The 25,482-nt window shown below is 39.5% G+C and overlaps 1 protein-coding gene across 2 annotated transcripts in view; it reads right to left on the reverse strand.

The window, feature by feature from the left end:
* Positions 1-204: 204 nt before the first annotated feature.
* LOC112553744 overlaps positions 205-25,482 on the reverse strand; it is a 78,639-nt gene continuing 53,361 nt past the window's right edge. The window contains exons 80-119 of one of the 2 annotated variants that reach the window (XM_025221160.1): positions 24,618-24,838; positions 24,136-24,279; positions 23,730-23,894; positions 22,947-23,123; positions 22,365-22,514; positions 21,911-22,019; positions 21,254-21,513; positions 20,125-20,280; positions 19,814-19,989; positions 19,191-19,637; positions 18,523-18,914; positions 18,189-18,336; positions 17,958-18,090; positions 17,291-17,627; positions 16,668-16,816; positions 16,281-16,464; positions 15,999-16,066; positions 15,398-15,712; positions 14,898-15,070; positions 14,484-14,655; positions 13,312-13,487; positions 12,915-13,109; positions 11,432-11,635; positions 10,817-11,023; positions 10,496-10,624; positions 9,931-10,137; positions 8,909-9,115; positions 8,415-8,618; positions 8,104-8,208; positions 7,329-7,469; positions 6,886-7,074; positions 6,216-6,363; positions 5,735-5,898; positions 5,312-5,581; positions 4,681-4,966; positions 3,720-4,049; positions 2,877-3,174; positions 2,352-2,503; positions 1,958-2,112; positions 205-1,677 (exon numbers count right to left, since the gene is read on the reverse strand). In XM_025221160.1, coding sequence (XP_025076945.1) covers positions 1,399-1,677; positions 1,958-2,112; positions 2,352-2,503; positions 2,877-3,174; positions 3,720-4,049; positions 4,681-4,966; positions 5,312-5,581; positions 5,735-5,898; positions 6,216-6,363; positions 6,886-7,074; positions 7,329-7,469; positions 8,104-8,208; positions 8,415-8,618; positions 8,909-9,115; positions 9,931-10,137; positions 10,496-10,624; positions 10,817-11,023; positions 11,432-11,635; positions 12,915-13,109; positions 13,312-13,487; positions 14,484-14,655; positions 14,898-15,070; positions 15,398-15,712; positions 15,999-16,066; positions 16,281-16,464; positions 16,668-16,816; positions 17,291-17,627; positions 17,958-18,090; positions 18,189-18,336; positions 18,523-18,914; positions 19,191-19,637; positions 19,814-19,989; positions 20,125-20,280; positions 21,254-21,513; positions 21,911-22,019; positions 22,365-22,514; positions 22,947-23,123; positions 23,730-23,894; positions 24,136-24,279; positions 24,618-24,838 — 8,122 coding nt within the window. In that variant the 3' untranslated portion in view covers positions 205-1,398. Of the gene's footprint in view, positions 1,678-1,957; positions 2,113-2,351; positions 2,504-2,876; positions 3,175-3,719; positions 4,053-4,680; positions 4,967-5,311; positions 5,582-5,734; positions 5,899-6,215; positions 6,364-6,885; positions 7,075-7,328; positions 7,470-8,103; positions 8,209-8,414; positions 8,619-8,908; positions 9,116-9,930; positions 10,138-10,495; positions 10,625-10,816; positions 11,024-11,431; positions 11,636-12,914; positions 13,110-13,311; positions 13,488-14,483; positions 14,656-14,897; positions 15,071-15,397; positions 15,713-15,998; positions 16,067-16,280; positions 16,465-16,667; positions 16,817-17,290; positions 17,628-17,957; positions 18,091-18,188; positions 18,337-18,522; positions 18,915-19,190; positions 19,638-19,813; positions 19,990-20,124; positions 20,281-21,253; positions 21,514-21,910; positions 22,020-22,364; positions 22,515-22,946; positions 23,124-23,729; positions 23,895-24,135; positions 24,280-24,617; positions 24,839-25,482 lie in introns of both variants that reach the window. The other variant, XM_025221159.1, reaches the window with a different exon arrangement.

Below are 25,482 nucleotides of genomic sequence, written 5' to 3' on the forward strand. Positions count from 1 at the left end.
CTTTGTAAGGATGCAGAGTCTACTCAAGTAGTGATCATCTTAAACACATGCCTGAGTTAGCAGTCTATGCTAGTCATTTTGTACTCAACAAACATCCTTCAACTGTAATCTTTCTTATGTTCCTGTCATATGTGAAGTCCTGCAGAAACTTCTGTTCAAGTGTATGGTATGCACCAAATGAGATGCAATAATAAGGACTAATACTAAAAAAGGAATTTTCTTTATTATAATATCCAAGTAAATACAAAATAATTCCATCGCCCTCATTTAATATTATGTTTAAAACATGGACGGATTACAAAGTCTGTAAAGACACGACCCCTTTTTCAATCATATTTTTGCCGTTTTAAATGTTACATTAAAAGAACTGTGCAATGATTATTCAAATTAATTTACAATTTATTGTATAGTGTGTAAAAAGTCCAGAATGTGACCCAACATCAACGTATCACAGACACTATTGCACAGACTTCTTGTTCAAGAAAGTGTACAAAGAATTAACCTGAATGTTGATTGTTTGCGATGGAAATTATGCTTTGCTTATGTGCAAATTGTCAAATTAAAGGGTAACAGACAAAAATTAAGCACATCCATTAGAAAAAAAATATAAAAAATTATTTCCAACTCCATTTTCTTGCTGCTGCACACTTGCCTTTAGAAGTTCATAAAATTCTAAAGTAGAACAAGATGAAAAGAAATCCACCTCTGCAATAGCAGCAGTAGAACACTATGTAGCTAGAAAGACATAAGCGAATCTCAATAACAAAATGTAGATATGGATTTTCATTCACAAAATGTGGAGATAACTGTGCAATGGTACACTGAAAGAAAGTAAGAAATGTCAAACTTTGTGTGAAAATTACAGTATTTATATAGATAAGTGTGAGTCCTTACTGTGCCACAACATAACAGTGCATGCATATAAATAATTTATGAATGTCAGTAAAATACAAATTTATCAGAAAATATCACCTTTGATTGAGAAAAGTTTGATTAAAACTGTAGGTTTTTTCAACAGTTGTCTAAACATGTCATTATATGGAGAGTTAAAAAAAAAACGCCTGTATATGGCAAGAGTCTCAGCAAATTTCAAGATGGAAGTTAAGTATCCAGCTGGTTACTTAAAAAAGAAAATCCAGAAGCAGTGTTACTAAAAGCTGAAAGTTTACAAACGACAGCAGATCCAAAGTACTTTGAGGCAGACAGTACAAAAATTGCCTGTTCAAAGACAACCCATATAAAAACTGGTAGCAGAAACTCGAAAGACATGTAACAGGAAATTGTAATGCATGTCACAGGTTTTAAGTTCTAAGGGTTGTTTTGGCTTGTGGTCTTCTTGTCGGAGGTGGTATTGTCCATCAAAGAGGCACTTGCACTGTCAGTCTTTTTTGCATCTGCTTATGGTTCCAAAACTGTTTCTGCAGCACTGGCATTGAGCCGCTGCTCAACCTGGGAACGTTCAAAAGTGAGTTTGTTCAGCAAAGTCCTGGCTTCATTCAGTTGCTGCAGTGCTTTTTGGTGCCTCTTGGCATGCACATCATGTTCACGGCCTCGGCTGACTTCTGCAAGTTGTGTCTCTGAGGCAACCTCTTCCTCCAGTTGTCTGATACAGTCTCTGGCCTTAATCTGCTGTTGGCAGATGCTGCTGAAGTCCTGACACAAGTCATCAAATTGATCCTATGAGGAAAAAACATTAATTAGTATTAGCAAAAATCCATAGAAATGCATACATGCATTATGGTTTAGGAACATGTATACATGTATAAGATCTTTTACGCACAGTAACCAGCATGGTGCATTTACTATTCAATTACATTTCTCTGTAAGTAGCTGGCCATATCACTGTTCTTAGCAAAATGGCTTTAATGCTAAGTTGATAAAAAGACACGAATGTGACACATTACACAACTATGATGAAAGAACTCTTTAGAAAGTTTTGTCAAATTTTGATGTGCACCTGTGCTGAGTGGTCAGAAGGATCTTTGGCTCTGGTCAGTGTAGGAGGAGCATCTTGATCTTCTGATCTGTTGACGAATGTTTGCCACAAAGCATGGCCGCTCATATTTGCCATCAAGGAGCTTGGCAGCATTTGATGAGAAGGGGTGACTGTACCTGTATAAATAAAAATGCAAGATAGAAGTTAATGTAAGGTAAAAGCTGGAAATGTTACATTTTAAATTATTGAATTGTTCTTTCCTTTCCGAATAAGTGAAAAAGACAAAAGATTTCCCCACCATATATGTAGGTAATAGATTTGAAATGCATAGGCAATTTATACATAAAATTAAATAAATTAACATTTTTTATTTATGAGTTTCTTTTTTAATGGCTTCACTTTAGCAAGCACTGACCAGCTGTGGAGTAACGCTGGCTGAGCTGAGCTAGTTGTTCTGTCACTGCACTATTGGAGCCTTGTGAGCCTGCTTGACGAACCTTGTCTTCCAAGTTTCCCAGCATGCTCTGCAGTTTGTTAGTCATTGAGAAGTTACAGCTCTTGTTCATCCTGAAATGTAACATCCCCAATAAATAGAGGATAAATCACGAGAGAAGTAAATGCAGGAGAAAAGGGTTTCCAGGTACATGCAGAGAAAGCTTAATTAAGGCAAGTTAGTCCAGAAAATAATATCAAATTCAGGAAAAATTATGTGTTGGAAATGAGATCTTGACCAACAATCCACAGTCCTGACAACTATTTTACAAGGGACAAAGACTGTTTTGCAAGGACTGACTGTGGAAGCCAAACAAGGTTTGAGGATAATGTCAAAGATTTCCAATGAGTTTGTAACATCACAAAATAATTTATATGCTTGATGCAACAAGTATAAACTTGTCATGGCCTTGTGTTTTAAAGTAAACACAAAATAGTAAACTCTCACCTGTCCTTGATCCTTTCAGCACTGAACTGATGACCATAAGCATCCACATCAGGCAGGATCTTCAAATCTAGAAGATCCTCCACAATGCGGGTTTGGGCATCTTCTGTGGGGCTGTCTACAAACAGTTTCTGCAGCGCCACTCCTGCTGATTTCGCATCTGTTTCTAATGTAGCAGCAAGCTTCTGTACTGTATGAGACTCTTGTGGGTGTTGTGCAAAGAAGAGAGTATGACAAACAACAGACAATGCTCTCTGATATTCACGCACAAAGGTGGAGTTGGTATCATCATGCAAGTCACCTGCAAAACAAAACAATTCATAGTCTTGAGTTACAGCTCTTCACTTTTGCAGTTATCTATTACAGTTCTTCATTTTCCTACCTATCTGCTTGATTTATGCCTATTTTTATCAGTTCCTTATTTCGCATAATGCAAACACTCTGTAGACATGAGCTGGCACAAAGGTTAGTGATTAATTCTGTATTACATGTAAAGTGACAAAGAATTTTGCATAAAAAATTTTGATTTGTTAGCAAAAATGTCCATACTGCTGGGAGTTCATCAGCAGAATATTTTTCACAGAGTCTTCCATCAGTAAAAAGTCTAGCCATTGTTTTCACATTTATATAAACACTTGTACTAGCAGGTGCAGACACAGACACACATACACAGACACAATGTATTTTATTGGCTAGGTGTTTGCTTTGTCTTGAATGCTAAGTAGATATAAAAAGACACGAATGTGACACGTCGCACAGCTATGATGAAAGAACTCTATAGAGAGTTTTGTCAGCAACAAAAGGGAGTGATAAGTTTATCACAAAGGTTAACTGCAGCTATCTCACCAGCCTTGATGTGGGCGAGGCAGTGTACCAGCACCACCACAAATTCTCCTACATTGTCCAGTCTGTCTGCCCGCATGTACAGGATGCGATTGTTAGCATCGAAGTAGAAGGAGTTGCGGTAGAGGTTGCGTGCAAGTTGCTGATTGGCTGGTATTCGATCAGCCAACAAGATTGTGACTGGTGCATGCTGACAGCATGCTGCAACTGCACCGGCGATGTAGCAGCCGAATTTGTAAATGACAAAGGATCGCGCATTCAAAGAGTTGACATCCAAGGGAGAAAGGTCCTTGTCAGATGTCCACTGAGCATCCTGCTCATCGATGTGATCATCTGCTGATTAACATGGTGAACAGTTTATAGTCATATCCTGTTTATAAACTTTTGTAAAAGAGCATATAAAAATAGAAGCTAAAATCTACACTCATTTTTGTATTTTGCAAAGTTGCATTCTTTAACATTTTTTTCTTTCATGATGATGATGATAATAATAGGCAATTTATATAGCAAGTGATGACTCTATAGATGAAGCATGCTTTCAGCGCTGAGACAAAAACAAGACATGGACAGCATATGAAGGAACAGAAGAGTGAACAACAGTACTGACAAAGTCATAAAAAGTCAAGCAATGAAGATGTAAAGAGGACTCAGGGGTGGGAGATAATGACCAGTGACGAAAGACAGTGGGGTAAAGTCATTTGCAAAGGAAAATGAGCAGGCAGATGAGTGATTAGATATCTAAGAAGTGAGATGGATTAGCATGATGTCCCATATTCTAGTATCTGACAAATGCTTTAAGGTTTGCAAAATGCTACTTCAACAAAGTTTAAACCTTGTTTTCAACTATTTATCAAGCTTCAAAATTCAACAGATGGTGTGTAGAAACTGATCAACACCTAACAAATATAGTTTAATCAGAAGCCCATTCTCAAAATGTATTCAAAAAAAAAAATCCCCACTCTACCTGCAGAACCATCAAAAGCGTTGCGGGCTGCCCGCACTGCCACAGCTTTCTTCACATTCTCCAGCTTCTGGTACAAAGGAGATGCCAAGAGCAAAGCCAGAAGCTCAGCCTCATTCAGTGGTGCCGCCTGGACAAAGCTTGAAGGCATTCTCCCTTCATCTTTTCCAGAATCAGTCTGAAAGACATCTTCAGATTTAGAGGCAGGGATGTCAGCACCACCAAAAGACGCTCCAACTTCATCTTGGTAACTTCGGTCAACTCCCAGGGCTTCTTGCAAGGTAACCAGCTACAAAATAATATTAATACGTCTGTGAAAAAAGTGTCAAAGTGCTGAATAGACTGCAGCAGAACTCAACCTCTCTGAGACTTACTGCCCAACCCTCTGTGCGTTCATTTTGCAGCTGTGTTCTTTTAGGTGCACATCAGCAAATTTTTTAGCTTCCCAAACTGGTATGGTTAAAATCCCCTCCTAACCCAAACCCCAGCCCCACCCAAACGACTTTACTACTCCAACCCTGAACAAATCATATCCCCTGCCTAAAGCTATTTTTCACATCTCTTTAAGACAAATGTCTTCAAGACAAATGTACACACACACATATATATAGTGAAAAAAGAGTCAGGAGACAACCTCATCCATCTTAAGCCTCTCCATTTCCCTGCGTTGAAGGTTGTCCATCTGTCGCCGCTGCTCTATCATTTCCTCTTTGAGTTCCACTTCCTTTTCCTCCATTTTTTCTCGTTGCCGCTGTTTTAAGCGACCTTGAAGGTTGCTCTGCATGCGCAGACGGTCAGCTTCCATTTTGCTGATCAGCATGTTCATATTGTGCTCATGCTGCTTGAGGAGGAGTTCCTGTTCCTCTTTCATTGCCCCAGACTCTTCCAAATGTGCAAGCTCTGCCTGTAGGAAGATGGCAGTTTTTTTTTAACTTTCCACTTTCCATTTTACAATATATTTTACATGATACATTAAATAATTTATTTCTTCTAATAAAAGATTCTATGGAAGAAGTTCAGGAGACAGGGAAGGTATGACAATATTTCAATACCTTACCTTCAACTTGTTTTTGTTTTCCTTGATGAGCTCTTCCTTTCGTTTATTTAAGGCCTGGATATTACGTTCATGTTTATCCTTCTCTTTCTTTGTCTCCTCCTCCAAATTTTGTGCATATGTAGACATTTCATCTTCTAGCTTCTTCTTTTCCAGTTTTTCAAATTCTGTAAGAACAGAAAGGCAAAGAAATCATTTTTCCAAGATTATTTAAGATAGTTTTTTAAGTCTGCAAACAATAGTCATGTTCACTTTTACGTCATGTTGTCAACAACAGAAAGCATGGTTGATGGAAAACTGTTTAAGTAACATTTTATTTCTCTCTGCTGGACTCCAGGTAAATCTGGAAGAAGTAAATTCACAAAAGCACTTGCACCAATTCTCTGAGGGTGCAAAGAATCTTTGGAACTCAGCTCTGAATGTGAATAAATTTACATGATATTGTTTAGCAGTCACACTCTTATCATTATCCTCATTCGCTCACCTTCCTGTTCTTTCTTCAGCTTCTTCTCTTTATCAAGTCTTTGCTGATCTAGTTCTGCTTTGACCTTTCCAAGTTTATCAGCTGCTGCATTTGCCTTATTGACAGCCTCATGCCCAGGTGAGTACTCTCGAAGGCATTCAGCAAACTCCTGCATGCCAAGTACAAAAAAAAAAAATAGCATACCAAAAAGTGACTAGACACAAAGCTGTAACATGTTTATCTCCATCTCTGCTTCCCAGAAATTGGGCTTTTTGGTCTTCTTTGACACAGTCAGAACCAATCCTGACTGGCTGTTATGTACAGCTAAGAATTCTGGCTACTGGAAGCTGATTGTCAGATTAAACATGTGAAGACATATTTCCAGCTCTAGGAACTCTGTGCAATAGACTACACTAGGAATTGTTTTCTATGTCATCAGTTGATGAAGAAACAAACCTGACAAATAGCCACACAAAATGGTGAACTTGCAAAGACTCTCCATCATTTGAAAAATGTACATCAGTCAATTAAAAAAACAAAAACAAATTCTCAGCAGAAAATCAAACATTTAAAAAAAAAACAACTAAGGATTATTATTTCAGCTTACTAAACCCAAATTATTAAGCTAAACGTCTTAATGCAGGCCGCATTTAAAAGATCTGTAAGCATCAGCTTGCTACAGGTCCATTACCTTGTAGTGACGTTCCTTGAGAGCCAGCTTATCACGAGCAAAGCTGACCTCCCAGTCAGATGCAGCAGCTTGCTGAGCCTCACGTTCATCTTCAGAAAGTCTATGCTTGAGTTCAGCTAGCTCCACCTGGTGGCGATTCAAAAGTGTGGCCCGATGCTCTGCAAGTTCTTCTGGGCTTAGAGCTTGTTGCTGTGATGAGAAAGTGAAGGTCAGAGATGTCACATTGCAGAAGATGTGATACAGTAGGTTAAATTAGAGAATATTAATGTCCAAAGGGAATTTAATTTTGCAACCAAGTTAGCTCTCAAAACAAATTGTTCTGGTGCCTATTAGTATGTATGTTATCTACCAGCAAGTCTTTGGTGTGTTTACACAAATTTTATAAGAATAATTCTCTCAGAAAAGCAAGCACATGACTGGGATGAAGCTAAAGCTGAACTAACTGTCAGAGCTTTCAGATCCTCTTGATGTTGACGAAGGAGAAGTTCTTGCTTCTTCTCATAGTCATCATGAACTTTGTTAAGTGCTTTGTCAATCATCGCTTGGCGCTTGGCCTGGTAAGCTGCCTCAAGGTCATGCAGTTCCTGAAAAAGAAGCATCAGCCATACTTTGATAACTGAGTGGAATGTTACATCATAATCTTACTAAGACAAAAATAAAAATCTCTCTTGAAAATTTGTATGCTTGCTTCATTGGGAGGGTGAGTTGGTTGCTTGCTTAATCTGTCGGTTGGTTGACTCATTAACTTGATTGGAAAATGTTTCTATCTTGTGGTGATTTCACACTGGGGGAAAAAGGATGATGAAGGCAGACAAAATTGTATTATCCAGAGAAAGCCCTTAATGACCAGCCTTGTGAATAGTTGACATACATCGAAAGCACTGTCAGATAAGATCTGAACCCAGGTCCTGCATGAGGATTTTCACTTCAGCAGTAACAACAATTAGCTACTTAGCATACTGGGATTATGAAAGCGTAGCTTTTAGTTATTGCCTTTTTTTTTCTAAAATGTTTCAGTTATTTTTCTCTTAAAGTATGCATTTAATTTATGGCTGGCTGTGCCCGAGTGCATCAGCAGTCTTGTTACTTCTATTAATCCGCCTTCCACCATTACTATACATAATTAAGCTAAATTACCAGTTATCATTAAAAAAAAAAAAATGTCACATTGAATACTTAAATGCAAAATAAAAAGAAGAAGATTAACTGGTTTGTCACCTTGGCATGCCGAGCAGCCAACACAGCCTGTACCACTTTTTCGCTATCCTCAGAGCCATTTTCTCTAATGCCTTCCTCAATAGCCTTCTTCTCTACTTGCTTGGCCTGTTACAAGAGCATAAACACACCTGCATTAACTAACAAAGCAATGGATGAGGATAAAGAACTATGTAGCTCAGGGAGGATGAGACACTGACACTCCAGACTGTTACATTCTCATATACTATACATTTCCTTGACACGGACTACATGTCCTTGACAAAAATCAGGACAAAGACAGGGAAGTCATTGAAATAAAACACAGTATTCACCTGCTGAAGTCGAATTTCATCTAATTCTTTCTTCTGCTCCAGCATTTCATTTGTTAGTTCTGCATCCTGGCTCCTTCTCAAGTCCTCCATTCGGCGCCGTCTGCTCTCCGCCAGGGAGTCACGCAGCAAGAGCATCTGTCGAGATCTGTCAGACTCCAGACTTTCACGCAGGTCATCCAGCTCCTCTTTATGTCTGGCCATCAGCTGTATTGGTATAAAATTAAAAACATACATTTACACAATCGTCTTCTAAAACTGCACATCACTTCTCTGTAATCTGTTTTAACAAAATCTTTTGGTTCATGTAGAACTATGAAGCTTGTATGGTGAAAAAAACAAACAAACCCAAATTATAAACTACAACTGAACCTACAGAAGTCATGCACAAATTTTTATACCTTGGAAATGCTATGGTTTAGATTTATGCAAAAACAGAAACATCTGCTTTATGTCTGCATTTAAGTTATAAAAATACTCAAAGCTCTATTATTCACATTGGCCAGCTGGTCTGGGCTGAGATCTGTATGAGCAGCCTCCTCTGCTGCATGCCTGTTCTTTTTTTCTCTCAGCATCCGCTCAATCTCTGCTTCAATCTTTTGCTTGAGGGCCTTCTCCTCCTGCTGCGCTTTCTGCTCAAGATCTGCTGCCAGTTTATCACGCTCTTGCTTGTGTCTCCTTTTCATCTCTTCTCTCATTCGTTCCTGACAGGAAAAACAGAATGAGAGAAGTGTTAGCTGTTTTATGTGTCTTTGAACTTTACCCCAGCAACATGAAGGAATACTAGTTTTTTGATTTTCTATTAATTGCTTGTATAAATTTGTTAAAATAATATGCAAGCAGGATCAGTTATAAAATACATATAGCCCATGCTTACTTTCGCCCAACCAGGGATACCATTTTGTAACCATGTTTACTTTCATAAAATGGCCAGGTTTCCATAAAATTACTTCACTGCCTTTAAGATGTAACCAACACGTCAGTCCCTGATGGCTACATAGGGGTGGGCTAGTCGTACAAGAACATAACAAAGATCGAAATTGACACACAACCGTAGATTTTATTCAGTTTCACTCTGCGGCTGGCCTGCTGTCTCTCCACTCTACTTTCAAATCACAAATACCTTTCTCAACTGTAAAGCTACACTACTTATCCTATCTCCATCGAACGTTCCAGAAACCATACCCCCTCCCTTTTTCCCCACGGTCTGGTTACAGCCTTTCCCTGCCTCCCATGACAGCAGTGGTACTCCGCACTGTCTGGTCCTGACCTTCCCAAGTGGCTCAGGCAACTTTGTAACTTCTGGTGTAACAACAGGCTCAGTAGACAGTAGCCACGGGTAGACAGTTTAAGGCTGGGTTTTACATATACAGCCAGCGTGAGAAAGGGACAGTCCTGGGAGCTGCTAACCCTACCCTCTACAAAAACAAAGACATAACTTAGTACACTATTGTAGTGCTACAAAGATATTAACAAAGCTGTTACACACAAACATACAGACAAAAGTAGATTGGCATACATGTTCATGGAGCATGGCTTGCTCTTCAGCAGATTGGGTATAGACAACAGTAGGCTTGTGATGCAAGTCCACAGCTGCTCCGTCTGTGCCATTCCTGCCTTGTGACATCCTGCGCACCTGCTCAGCAACCAAGCGACGAGCTGTGCTGTCCTCCATCTGCTGGAATGCTTCCAAGACCTGCTGCTGCCTTCTGGCTGCTAGTTTCGCCTTCAACACAATGAAAATAATAATCAGGGCTGACCATTGGTGGCTTTCTAAGTACACCAGTGTTCTCTATCCTATGTGTGCTGTGTGTTCTTTTGTAAGTATGCTCAAGTGTGTGCGTGCATGCATATCACTGGAATGCTTGTGAGGCACAGTTGATGTCTGCTTAAAGTATGTGTGGGTGTTAACGCACTTTGAGCCCACCTTATGGTGGCATCATAAAAATAAATAGATAATGTAACACAAGGTCAAGGATATCAGACATTGTGCAAGCATATGTGTGCTTGTGAACTTGTGTGTAAGACATTCCTAGGGATACAGATCTTACAGGAATGGTTATAACAATTATAGATAACTATACCTGAAGCTCTGACAACTGCCTGATCCTCTCACTGTCTGTGTCATAGGCCAGTGCCTCAAGATCACGTCGATATTGGTCCATCAACCGCTGAACGGCCAAACGATCCTTCTCCTGAGTGGCTTGCTCAAGCTGCACACATTACAGAAACGACAACTGTTATCATTTCTTCGGAGAAAATGTAAAATATCCATATATTTTTTGGCTGTGCTTCATGAACCTGGCAACGCTACAGATATCAGACCTAATGAATAACTGACCCTGATATACTTTTTTTAATACATTATTTTAAAAAAATAAGGCCACAAGATAATAACAGTCAACCTGTGTATTCAAATCATGGTGGATATTTCTGAGAGTGCCTGTGTGGTCCTCATCCATTGCCTGCGTAAGCTGTCTTTTGTGCTCAGCATCTTCGGCATCAAGCTCAGCTGTAAGTGCTAATCGCTGCTGTTGATGCTGTTTGTCAAGCTGATTGAGAAGTGAGTCACGCTCATCATTCCTGCTTTCTTCAATCAGCTTAGAGGACAACTGGAGAAAAGAAAACGGAAAAGAAAAAAAATCAAGACATTGATTTTCCTGTTTATAATGGAAAAATGGGACAGCATTTTGAAAATCTTTGTACCATACAAAATGATTCAGTGCAAGAAATATGTACATGTAAATGATAAATCACCCATGAAAATGTGCTCGGTAACTATTTAATATGTGCTACATGTGTGTCTTTTGTCTTTTGTTTGACAAAGCATAATAGTTTTGACTGAAAAAAAAGTCATATCTTGCACAAGCTCAGCATTGGAAAATGCTTCAAAAGTCTGTAGCATGACTGCATTTGGTGGGGTTACTAGAATGCTTCACTATCTATAAATATCAGTACATTGTGTATCAAATGGAATAAAACATGTTTCCACAGATCTTCATAGATCTACACAGTCTTACTTTGGCCTTCTCCTGTTCTTGTTTCTGCAGCTGCTGCCTAAGCTGTGCCTGGCGGCGCTGCATGCAAGCATCCAGAAGATGCTGCAGCTGTTGCTGTTTTCGTGTTTCCATCTTTGCTGCCAGGTTCTCCTCTAACGTGCGTTGCTGCATCAAAAGGTTGTTTGCCTTGTCCTTGAGGATCAGATTTTGGTCCCTCAGAGTTTCCTATAGCAATATTCACACCATGACTGTGAGAACAGTTCCATAAGGTTGCCTGCACTCTTCACCTCAGTCTACTATGTAAAGATACATTTACATTCTTGTACTTATAAATGTGTTATAAATAGGCATTACAACTTGATCTGTGCCAATGGCTCTGCAAGGAATGGACTGGTGAGCTGTGAGAAAAAAAAAATCGCCTTTTTTTTTTGCCTGGTTACCTCCCCTACAAATAAAGCTATTTCTGCCATGAAAGCATCACGCTCTGTCCTATTAATATAAAATTTACACACCAGCCTTCGTATTGTATCCTATAAACACAACATTGATACACTAGCCTGCCACTGATAGTAATGTGCCAAGCTGGTGCTGATGCTTCACGCATATTTGTAAAGTTTTATATCTTTCTGAACTAGGGCGCTACACTGAAAGAGGAATATTTATGTACAGTAAGCCATTTAAGTAAACTTGAATCATCCTAAAAGTGAATGAAAATTATCTAGAATAAGAGTAATCACAAGATACATAGTCATTCTGATAATCTGCTGCACCAATTAAACTGTCAGAAAATGTGGAACATCACCCCACACGGTCATGTTTTGCTTGATTCACAACAAAGGCATTACATTTGAACAAAAACTAGGTATCTTGTTATTAAATTTAAGTTAAGGTAGCTTATAGAGAGGTGATTTAGCTGTTAGCTTTATTTCCCTTGTAACTGTTCGCAAATAAAAAGAAAAACATTATTTTAACAGCAGTTATGGGCAAGCAGTTATATGTGTGTAAAATATAAAGAAACACTATTCCCTTCAAGCACAAACAGTTAATTTCTACTAATTTTCATTATATAAAAATCATTTCAAAGTAATGTTTTTGTGAGGTATTGATTTTTCGTTCATTTTTTTAAAGACCAAAATGTGCCAACTTAAAGAAGACATTATTCTTGAAAGGGAGGACATTGCAATAAATAATAATAATAAATGCTAAATTTGTAATGTGCATACTTACATTCCTAAGGAGTATGCTCTTAGTGCAAGAACAAAAGATGGACAGCATACAAGGGACAGGAAAACAAATAACATATGAGCTATAAAAGAATAAACAACCTGTACCTTTCTAGAAATTCTCAGCGATTTACAACTAAAGAGCAATGGTCTGTGGGGTCAAAAAAAAAACAACAGACTGAATAATTATATATATAGACATAGACATGGATGTACAGTAAGGCTCACAGAAAAAGACTAAACTTCCAGTATCAAGCACACACAATTGAATTACTACTTACAATATGACTGGACATGTTGGCAGACATCTGTTTGCGATACTGGTCACTTAGATGATGAATGACAGTGGTCTCTGCTTGTGTTTGCTTGGCGATTTCTTCATTGTGTGCAGCATTCAGCAAAGCTTCCTCAGTGTGCAAGGTAATTTCTGTGGTATCAGCATTGTCCAGTGGTGGTGGTATGCCTGCTTGCTTAGCCTTTGAGTGGAACACCACAAAGAACAGAAAGACGATTAGCACACAGTATCATGATGACCTAAAGCTCATGGTTTGTGTGATAGGTACAGTATGACAGGGGATTACGCACATACATGCACACACACACAAAGTGGGATGATCTAGCAAGTCTGAATGCTTGGCAACTCTATCTTTCTGATTAAGGAATAAACTTGAAAAAAACCTCTGCTTTGTGCTTCTCCTTCAGTTGAGCTTCTCTCTTCCGCCGCTGCTCTGACAATCGTGACCTCAGTTCTTGAAGTTGTCGTTGTCGAGATTGGTTGTGTTTACTTAAGGCCTGTTGAAGCTCTTTCTCATGTTCCTTTAGTATGTCTTGGACTTCAGAATCTTTTAGGTCTCCTGCAGGTAAGTGGATTAAAAATGGCAGTAACAAGGATCAAGATGGTGGCATCTGAAGTGTAGAATTGTATTAATACAGACAATTGCAGTAGCCTCAAAAGTAAACTAGCTGCATCTTGTGGATGGATAGTGGAGTTTGGGAAAGTCTTAGTTTAAACAGCAATGACAGCATTTGACAGTCTGACTATTATAAGTATCATAGGCAGTGAAACTGGTGGCAGTGGCAAGACAGATTTGTGAGGCAGTCACGTCCAAATAAGGGATGTTGGTTCTGATACAGGAATGTCATTATGTTGTCATATCACAGCTCAGTACATGATCTATTATGTATCAATAGCAGCTATACCAGGTCAGTGGTGTCCACTTAGATGAAAGCTATAAGTTCACTAAATTCAGAGACTTCGGTTTACAATTCTGATGAATTTCATGATAAACCCTAGCCCCAGTCCTGCTCTTCTCAAAGATTCTCTATTTTTAATGATCAAATAAAAGCTCAATGCGCTATACTATTTCACCAAATCTGACGTTATTATATGCCAGTTCTCTTACTGGCTAAACATATCCATGTACAATCCTAACATCTGTGTTGTTGACCTTGCCGTTCAAAGTGATGTTAGTGCTAGTGGTGGCGTATCTCATGGTAGAAGCAAGGGCATTCACCCAGATATGGGGAAATAATATCTTGCACTGAGTTTTACCCAACCACTTCATGAAAATTTTCACTCCATTAGTCCTTTAATTACATTAACAGTGCAGAAGTGCCACTCAAGCCTAACATCCACCTCTAAAGCTTGTGAATCTGCATAAACATGTGATTCATTATGAACTTGATGTGATTCATTATGTTTCCAGATTTTGTTCAGCATCTTCCTCGAGAAGCACTACTAACAAACTTGTGAATTTGGCTGAACACAATCTCATGTAGGTTTAGGGAAAATGTTAGCGAAGTGATTATCCTTGTAGTGAATGTAGGATCAAAAGTTTCTTCCAACTCACCTTGTAGTTTCAAAGTGAGGGACTCCATCACTGAGTCTACCGTCTTGCGTCGTGACTCTGCAAGACTTCTTATGGCACTGTCATAAGCTTCCTGCTCTGATTTTGCCAGCTCTTGCTCCAGCTGCATTTGCTCACCATATTGCTGCCGCAAGAGTTCCCCTTGGCTACCACTCTTTAACATTAAAAATAGCATATAAATAAACAATGCTGCAGTCCATTTTCTAACAGGTAAAGATCAGTGGGGAAGGTCAACTCAGGCAAACATCCCTCACTACCCAAATAAAGGCATGATTAATGTATCACAAACATAATAAATTAAAGAGACTCAACCTGATCTAAAGGGTGATAATTTGACCACCTCCCTTCCCCCTCACTCCACACACCATACCTACAGGAGTAGAAGTTGACACCTACCAGATCTCCTCCACTGACATGGTAAACTTTTGTGGTGCTGTGTATGCCATTATCAGGAGCACCATGTTGTAACTTCTCCCATGTTTCTTTGCTGAGTGGAATGTTGCCAGTATTGAGGCGATCAATAAGAAGCTTCAGAGAAGCCATGAGTTCAGCCTCACGTATGCCAGATCCTATGATTAAAAAAATAAAAATCAAAATTAAGGAGAAAGCACTCAGCATATTACCAACTAAGCACAGCCATTGCAATGAAGGAGGGAACAAATTTTCAGGATTGAGTTATAAGAGAGATAAATCACTGCACTTGGTGAATTTGTTACACTCAATATCTCATCAAACTTCAAGGTATAGTAAATCTGTGACGGTGGTGATAAGGCTGTGGCGACAGTCCAAAACATTTGAAAATTATATTTAGTTATGATCACAGAAAATGAGAGCAATATACATGGCATTTATAAAAACTTGTGCTACATCCACACCAAGTGTTAAATGAGACCCACCTGCATATTTCAGCCTATTGGCTCCATCACCTGCAGTGATGCTGGCATTCACGATGGTAGGGCCACCCTCACCAGAGCTTGTACCCAGCAACCCTTCCCTGACAATCCCCAACTGCTGATTCTCCAGCTTTGCAGGATCAAGGTTATTCAGTAGTTTGCACAGCTCATCATTCTGATTACAGATGGATTTGTAGAAATGGTCGAGGTCGTCTTTCTGACGAGCCAGTTGAGCTGCCAGGTGCAGATTCTGATCTTCTAGTTTGTCATAAAGGACTCGAACATTGAAATTCTCTAGTTCCTGCACCTCTTTTGTACCTTAAAAAAAAACCAAGATGAAACAGCAACAATTTGAATAAAATATGTATATGGGGAGGAGAACATATAAATATTTAGTCATTATTCTGCAAAAAATTACACAAGAATATCAACAGGAAATACTGAAGGAGGCATGGGATTATGTAAGATATCAGTGACACTATTTCAGCATAACATCTAATAGAACTAGTCAAATCTGTAATTTCCTAAGACTCTTATCTCTCATTTAGCACCTAACCATTAAGGCAAGTCTTAGCTCAGTGACTGCTTTAAAGTTGTCACTGACCAATTGCAACCAAGACACTGGCTTCAGCTCCTACTACTGCTGGACGTGGCCCAAGGAGATCAGGATCCCTGAAAAGCACACATAATCACATCAAAGTCTCTAAATGCTGTGCAACAAGGTCTGTCTTTAACCTGACCATGTTCCATTTCATCTCTTGATTGTGTGGTAAAACAAATAGTTAAGATTCATGGAAGAGATACTGCTTCTAAACAGACATTCTACCATCTTGTAATCTGATAAATAAATGTAGTGGCTAAATAGGCAAACTAAAATGAACCATACGTGATTTTGTCAGGCCAGTTGTCAACATCGTAGCGAATATATGAAGGTACAGGTGGAGGTGCCCCAAGACTGCGATATCGTGGTTTCCAGCGTTTCAAGGGATAAATGACAGAATCACGTGGACGCCAGACCACCACAGCAACAATCAGCAAGATCACACACACACCAAAAAAGGCTAAGAGGCCTGCAAAATTTGAAAAAAAAACCACAATAAAAATCTGCAGTTTGGGGATTATGCCGATTCAATTTTCAGAAGACTGATGATCAGATGATCATAGCAATAGCACAATGGTAGCTAGAAGATATGCTCGAAGATATGCTCAAAACTTAATTGCTTTAATTAGTTAAAAAAACTCTAAAACATTTTTGTGTATCTTCATAACTCACCAATAATCAGTGCCCAATCTGGTTCTTCATTAGAAACACTTGTCTTATAGACACCAAAGTTAGCCAGGTTGCTGGGTGATGAAGAGGTGACAGGGGAGGAAGTAGATGGACAAGTAGATCCAGATGGCTTCACTTCAATGATGATGTCCCTGGGGTGAAAATGGTTTAGTTTTAATGTAGCCTAATTTCTATGCAAGCTGAATTTTACAGACCATGATAGAGTATAAATTTGACTGTGTTAATTTTATATCAGCTGACAGCATAACAATCATCCTAACAAAAACTGTGACAGGATTCGTAATATGGCACACACACACACGCACACTGACAGGACGGCCTGGCCTGAAGGTGTCATGTTTATCAAGTTGAAAGAGTTCTTTGCAAACACACTATGGTCCATTCTGTCATAAAGCCATTAAAGAACATTTTATTGTGCAGATTCTCTTTGATTTTATCTATATGCACTGACAAAAATCAAAGCATTGGATGAAACAATGATGGTAAAAAGTATTATCCAACAATAATTAGTACACCTGCATATTTATCAACTGTCTTCTAACAGCACAACACTTATGTCAGAGACTGAGGTAATGAAATGTATGCATGCATCTGTTAGAGCTAACCTGCTGGAATCCTGAGAATCTCTGAACACATACGTCCCACCCTCAGTGAAGACATGTGCAAATGAAGAAATAGACACATTGGTGTTAGCAATGAGGTATGCCAGCTGCGTGAAGGGACCATAGTCAAACGTGGGGTTGGTGTTGTACAAGTGATTGGCAACATAGACTGGGTAGTTGCTACTGCTGCGGTTGCTGGGATCAATCCACACTTTAAACAGCACCATTTCATTTTGCTCCAGGCACAATGCTGGGTTAGCAATCTGGTTTCCAGGAATGCTGGTGGCAAGCAGACGTCGACGCCCGGAAACTGTTCGGGTACTCAGTGTGTGAAGGTCATCTATGAGAGATTTTGCAGAAATCATACATCTTCAGAATATGACCTCAGACTGTGAGAAATATTACAGTGTACAAGATTTGCTTCTAATTTATGTGTCAGTTAACATGTGTTGCATACAAGAAAATTATATTTAAACTAGTAATTTACAAATCTCACAGCATCTCATGAAGTACATTTTAAATGTATATGGGCATTGCGCACACATGCATGCACACACACACACACTCTGCATTTTAGTAAATAATAAAGAAAAACTAATGTTGCAGAAAGCAATATTGTTATCAGCAAAGACACTAATTTTTTACTCATGTCTCCTTTTCTGGTACTTACACTGAACTTCACTCAGAGCATCAGCAGTAGATGGGTACAAGGAAGCTGTTATTACATCCTGATAGAAATTCACAACGTAGAACTTGGTGGGTTCTACAGTAGACTCACTTGGGCCAATGACATCTGTCATCTTCTGCAATTAACAAACAATTATTAAGTGGGCGCTTTTAAAGGTAAACAACAAAAGCTAGTACAGAAAGGAATTATTTTTTCAAACTTTCAAAATCTTACTGCAGCTGTGCTGGATCCACTTGAGTCAGTGATGGTCAGAGTGATGGTACCATCAGAGTTCAGTTTAAGTGCCATGCTAGGAGCTGTTGTAGCCCTGCAAGTGGCATTGCAGATCTCCTCAGGATCTTTGTACTGGGAGCAGCTGCATCTGTTTTGCATGAAAGGAAGATGCTCATTCAAAATGTTTCTGTATTTAACAATTCCACTCCACCTGACATACAATCTTTCCCCTTATCAAATTTACCCTTATCACTCTGTTAAATTTCACTGCTAACCAGCACTTGACAAGACTGGGATCGCCTGATATCTAAACAAGCCAGATTTGGATTCGTACCTTCCAAGGCTGACATCCACAGTTCCACTGCCACTGTAGCATGCAGTGCTGCAGTCAAAGTCACTTGAGCTTCTGCATGATCGATCACTGGCCCTCCTGAATTGCGATGATGAGCATCTCTTGTCAACAATCTGCTGGCAGTTCTCTGCACCATTACTCCCACTCTCATCTTTCTCATCCAATTCATTGTAGTAGATGTAACCTGACTGACACACGCAGGCCCCACCAGATGTTTGGAAGGTGCGATACTTTCCAAAACATGAGCAGTAGGCACTTCCCTGTGGTGCAGAAGAAAAGCTGCCACAGGGTTTGCAGGCACTTTGCCCCTCCAGGTTATTGAAGGTTCTTTCAGGACATGGAACACACTGGGAGAATGCCGTTGCAAGCAAAACCTGAAAAATGAACAGATTTATAGAAATCTCTGAACACCATACCAGATTTTTGCCACTGATCTTATTTAGCTTCAATTCTGGTTTCTCTCTCCCTCTACCATGGAAGGTTTACCCTTGTTGGAGTTAATGTTTTCTTTTCTCAAATGCTGTACTGAGCAGTTTCTTTCTGTTTGTAAATATAAGAAACAAAATATCAGTCGTGTGCTCATAACTGTTTATGCTCTCAGTTTGGTTTCAAACATGCCAATATCAAAATAACAGTGAAAAAATCCTGACCTTGCCATACATGCCAACTGGACAAGGTGTGGGTTGATATGAAGCCAAAGGGCAGTAAGATCCAATGGGACAGGGATTGTCCGTTCCATGTCCTGTGCCTGCTGGACAGTAATAACCTTCTGGGCAAACCTCACAGGTAGAGCGATCAGTTGCATTGCCATAGTAACCTGGTGGGCATATCCGACAGGATTTAGCCAGACTGTCTCGCACGCCTGCGTGCCCTTCAGCCATGTACCCCAAAGGACAGGTAAGGGTCATGTTACTTCCCTCAGGACAGTAGTAAGGATATTCACAGAGTATGGGTGTGTCTGTCGCATTGGGACAATAGTAGCCGGCCCAGCAGATTGGTGGTATGCCTGTTGTACCATTGCAATAGTGACCAGGTCGGCAGTCAATCTCAATGGATGCACCCCTGGGACATTCATAGGTCTCGCGACAGGGTATACCCTATTTGGTGAAAAAGGCACATTTCAAAAATGCCAATGAAAACATATTCAACTATTTTGTTAAATTTGAAAAAGGCAAACATAAATTGACTTATACAATAAAAACAATATAAATCCACCATCATCATATTTTCTGGAACATCTACACAACAAATTAAAGGTCATAAACCAATTTACTCGTGTATTGGCTGTGTCATTGGGGCAGTAATATCCTGCACGACAAAGTCGGCAGTCATCTGGTCCAGAGGATCCTGGGGTATCATGCATGGTTCCTGCAGGACAAAGGCGTGGTTCATCGCCCTCCAAGCAAAAAAATCCTGGTGGACATGGGCTGCCAGAGTAATTGGCCATACCTAAAGCAGACAGATAAAGCAGCCAGTAGAAATCTGTGTCTTAAATTAAGATAAATAGGTTTTATGTTATCCAAAAAGTGAATGCTACTGGGAAAAATCTTTGTGTATCACATCTGCAACAGTATTTTAACTCACCAGTATAGTTACACCAGTACCCAGCAACACAGGGGTGGCAGTCTGTGATAACTGCTGCTCCTGGTGTGTCTCGGTATGTCAACCGTGGACAAGGTGTTGTGCCGTTACCCATCAAACAGTAATGACCCACTGGACAAGGCTGTGGGTTGTCTGTGCCTGAAACAAATATTTTCTACTTGCCAGTCAGTACATCACAGCTGATTAGCCTTTTCTGCAACTATTCTTTTGTTTGACAGCAAGACATAACAAAGAGTATTTATTATTAACATTTTCAGTATTACAGTATATTTCTTTTTCGCAACAGCTTTTTCTTGCAGCTTTTTGTACATCTTTATGTTCTTCCTCTTTAACAATGACTTAATTCATCAATGGATTTTCATTTAGTGTTTGGTGATTCTTCTTATGGTACTGTTGGTTTGTTATGTGCAGTAAATACCCATGTCTGCTACTTTTATTATTAAACAGCATTGGTTAAGTTAATAATTTTCCACTGTTTATGTTTTCTGAAGATGATCTCATCTTTTATTGAAGAGACAATGTTAAACCTCTACACATTCCCCCCATTCTAATATTTTCATTAAAAAAACTCACTCAGGACCTGCACATTGTACACTTTAGATGTAAAAGTATAGAAGAGATAAAGACTTCTAATTTGCATATACAATTTCTGTGATCTCAGGGCTATTGTTGCAGAAAGTCATTGCAATTTGTAGTCATTTTTGATTCACTCAAATCATGCATTCATATGTGTCACAAATTTCTCTGTTACATATAGAAAAAGACCAAGGACCCTACAGCCTAGTATCCGTGGATATGGCAAACAAGTGCTTTGCCATCATTAAAGCACTGTAAATAGATGGCCAAGTCCAACCTTTTCCTTCCACCATCTTTACCTTCAGGTACCTATTAATCCTGGAAAATTGCTGAGTGGGCAGGGAAAGAGTTACTGTCACAGACCCAAACACGGTAAACCTCAAACTTATAATCCCCTGCTCCAGCTGAGCACACTAGTAACAAGCTATGGGAATTCTCTGCATGCCCAGCTGCTTTCATGTGCAAAAAGTTACTTTTTCTAATCATCAAAAGTTTGCTTTTTCAGCCAGATGTTTCAGACCATTCTATTTGTTACCTTCAGGACATAAGAAGCCAGCAGGGCAGGCAAAGCAATCTGAATCTTGCTCGGCTCCTGTAATATCTCTGTACGTGTCTTTGGGACATGGGACAGGAAGCTGCGTGCCCTCTGGACAGAAGTAGCCTGCAGGACAAGGGCCAGCACACTCAGAATTGGGTTGGCACACAGCAAAGTCCTGGGTAGCATTGGGCATGTCATCACGGGAACCAGACTTGCAGTAGAAGCCGGAAGAGCAGTTACCATAAATCTGCCCAAGTCTGCAAATGTCCAGGATGTCTATATTACATGACTTAGGTACTGAAATCAGGTGATTTAGTTACTGAACTCCAAATATAAAGTGAAAGACTAGAAATGCAGATTTAAGATCAAGATATGAGTCATCTTCCAAAAACCTATATATATTAAACACCTACTAGACACCCAGATACAGAATAGCCAGCAGAGTACAAACTATCCACTGAAAACAGTAGTTTTCTGCTGGATACTAAACAAAGTCTATTTGGAGAACGAAAGGTGGATCATCTACTAAAAACCAAATTATGAACTGTCTATTGAAAAAACAGTAGAGCTGTTTATTATATAATAAAATATGAATTGTCTGGTACTTATATAATGCATATCTTTAAAATTAACTGGAAATATATAGAGACATACCTGCAGAAATAACCAGCCACACAAGGTTGACAGTCTGCCTGTGACTGCAGGTTTGTCATGTTGTCGTATGTGAATGTCCCGTTCTCACATGTCACAGGATAAGCAGTACCTGTCATTTTTTAATCAGTGCTTTATTATCTTCACAAAAGTGATGTAACAGTTCTGAGAGGTGCGTTGTACAATGTCAATGTATCACTCAGATGTTCAGTACGAATTATATAGCATGATGAACCTGGCACAGTCTAGGCTTCGTATGTTAATTTTTGGGCTAGTAACAGTGCATTGTTAGTTAATCTGATGCATGTACTCTAGAAATCATGACACAGTTCAAGGAACAGAGGAGACGTAAAAATGTCAGGTCTGAAATGAAAACATTAAAAGTTTATTCACACTATGTCCTCATTTCTTGGATGGTAATTAAAAGTCAGAATAAAGCAGCTTAATTTTCCCTGACCTTGAGGGCAGTAGTGGTAAGGAGGACAGTCCACTAGGGAGGGGGATACTGCACTCTGGCAGTAGTAGCCAACTGGGCAAGGGTCGCAAGATGACATCCCTTTGTTGATCTGAGTCTGGCCAGCAGGGCAAGGTGTGGGTTCCGAGGAACCTGGCAATGCAGACAACGAGGTTTGCATGACACATTCACATTCACTTGATATTGTGACATGCTTGTGAGATTCACTGAGACTGTTAATAAGATGACATGCTTGTCAAAATCAGAGAGACTGTTGATAGTGGAAGCACTTTGTTTCATTAAGTGTCATTCCCACCAAGGCGGTAAGTACAATCTGGATTTTAGTCTTTCCTTTGTTTTTATTTTTAACCATTTGTTTGCAAACATATATTGGACTGTGTCAGTATGTGTGTTATGCACATTTATTAACCTTTCTCTTTTAAAGCACGTTGAGCCTTTTGCTAAGTCAGGAAATGCATTATATAAATTCCTTTTGTTGTTATGAAATACAAGCATACATGGACTTATAAAACTAATCTCCTGTAACGGGGAGAAAATGATAAGCTGCATTTTCAATTTCTTTACCTTCTAGGCAGAAATATCCAGCTGGACACTCAAACCCAGAAGGAGTTGCAGAAATGATGCTGGCATTGGCAGGGCAGTAGTAGCCAGCAGAGCACAGACCTGTGGCTTGCAGCTGCCCATCACTGGCACAATAATGACCCCCAGGGCATGGCAGGCAGTCACTTATGGAGGAACCTCCTGTTCATAAAGTCACAAACCCTTTGATGAGAAAACAATTTTTACAGATTTACATGAATGCAAGTACTTTAGTTGTAGAGGCCAGCTACTAAATATTTTGTTCACTTCCTTAATAATTATCCCTCTGCACCATTATTTCTTTCCTGCACCTAACAACAATTTCTGCGAGGATGTATCTTTCATCACACTATGAGTCCCTGCCATCTAGACTGTGGCACTAAACACTCTGGCTCTTCGCCTACAGTCTCCGATAGTCTAGTTAGGATACACCAACACCAAGATCTGAGTACTAGAATTAAACTATCGCTTCTTTGTCATGCCTTGAAATAAAGTCCAAGATTATTGTTGTTAGAATATCTAATTCTTAGGAGCACTGCCATTGTTGTATTCATCAAGGCAAGATATTTGCACAGGGGGTTCCCACAGTTTTCATAACATGTTTTCTAACTACAAAGTCTGCTGTAGAGCTGCCTGTGGAAAATTTCTGCATCCTACACCAAGCAAGAGGCAGATGGACCCAACACATACCTGAGGACTAAACACAAGAATGTAACGCAGAAATGTTAATCTGTGTCTCAACAAAATCAACAAAATGTCTTCCCTTACCAGTTCTGCTACGGTTGGTTCCAGCAGGACAAGGCAGCATTGATGTGGTGCCTTGTGGACAATAGTGTCCTGCAATGCAAGGACCATTGCGAGGATACTTTGTGGTGGCCACAGGAATAGTACTTTTGGCTCCGCCTTCGCAAAAGTAGCCTTTGTCACATTCTCCTGCAGATCAAGAAAAAAGATAACAAAACAAAACATCTAACCAATCTTGTATCAGCACTATATAATGTTTTATAAAATTACTTCTCCTTATCAAGGATGAAAATGTTATATTTCAGATGAGATTGTTTACTTCCTGTTCCAAATAAACTGACAGAACAAAAATAAATGTTTAAAATTCTTTTACCAATCTGTACAGCTGTAAAAATAACAAATGTAAGTCAATCACGAATTTTGATTTTACCCGTTGGGTTGATGTTGCCAACACCTTGGCAGAAACGGCCTGGTGGACAATCTGTGCACTGGGTGCTGTCCTGCATGCCACTCCGATTGTTGTATGTGCCAGAAGGACAAGGCTTGGGGGTCACATTGTAGGGGCAGTAGTAACCTGAAGGCAGTCGACAACATCAATGAAACCTTAACATGCAAATATTTTACAAAAATACAGATTTTTTACATTTGACATACCACAGTATACAACTGATATTCTCATAACGCATCTTTTCCATCTAAACATGGTACTAAATAGTTTAAGAATTACTTTTCTGTAAATTATGTTATTTGCCCTCTTGATACCACATCACTTTTACCTTGCAGTTGCCAAAGTAACAACATTTTCCATGCTTTAAATGGCATAGAAGTATAAAATATCTTAAAACACCATTAAAAATCTTTTGGACTGGTTACTTCCTATAGACAGGCAGTGTCAGTTAGGAAAGCTCTCACCTGGCTGACACAACAATGGAGCTGTCATGTTTACATCCAGGCACATGTAGCCAGCAGGACAAATAGTGCAATTGGCTTGTCCGTAGTTGGGTTGGTATGTACCCATGGGACAGCCCTGTGCAAACTCTGCTCCTTCAACACAGAAATGCCCAGGTGGGCACAGGTAGCCTTCACTGACGTTTGTTGGGGTCGGAGTGGTGCTCCCTCCAGTGCAAACATATCTGGAAAATCAAGAACATTAGACTGTACATTGCAGCAGACAATGTATTTAGCATATTGTTGTGCCTAATGCTATTGGCATAACATTTTAAACATATCTAATAATCTGTTGTTCCCTATCTACATGTTTTTGGTGATAATGGTGGTAATGAGGGCGGTGGTGTTGACAACGACAGCTATATTTATATAGAAGATTAATTTTTGTAGTTCAGACTCATGAGTAAGCTTATTTTCCTGCCCTTCTCTGGCTCTCTGTAGGTATCTCTAATAAAAAAAAGATGAATTTTACCAACAGATAGATAAGATTACACAGGCAGTACCAACGAAAGCATTTTCTTGTTAAACTCTGTGACTTTTGGCCCAGATGCCTACCAGATATGAGCAAGAAGGGTGGGTAAGTTTGGACGACAGGAGCTTGATACTCCTAGTATCTGTACAATCATTTAATCACCTTAGCTAATATCCTACATCCCTGAAAGAAAAATAGGATGGCAAACTGGCACTTGCCAGATGGATTGATCCATAACCAAACTGACTTCATCTTTCTGCCCATACACTTCAACTTAAACATGTCTGGTTTGGCCATGTGACTTGCTACGACATTCTGTCAAAAACTTCAAAGTATCTTGAAGGGTGGTCAACACCA

The sequence above is a fragment of the Pomacea canaliculata genome, linkage group LG13 (assembly GCF_003073045.1).
Source record: "Pomacea canaliculata isolate SZHN2017 linkage group LG13, ASM307304v1, whole genome shotgun sequence".
NCBI classification, from domain to species: domain Eukaryota; kingdom Metazoa; phylum Mollusca; class Gastropoda; order Architaenioglossa; family Ampullariidae; genus Pomacea; species Pomacea canaliculata.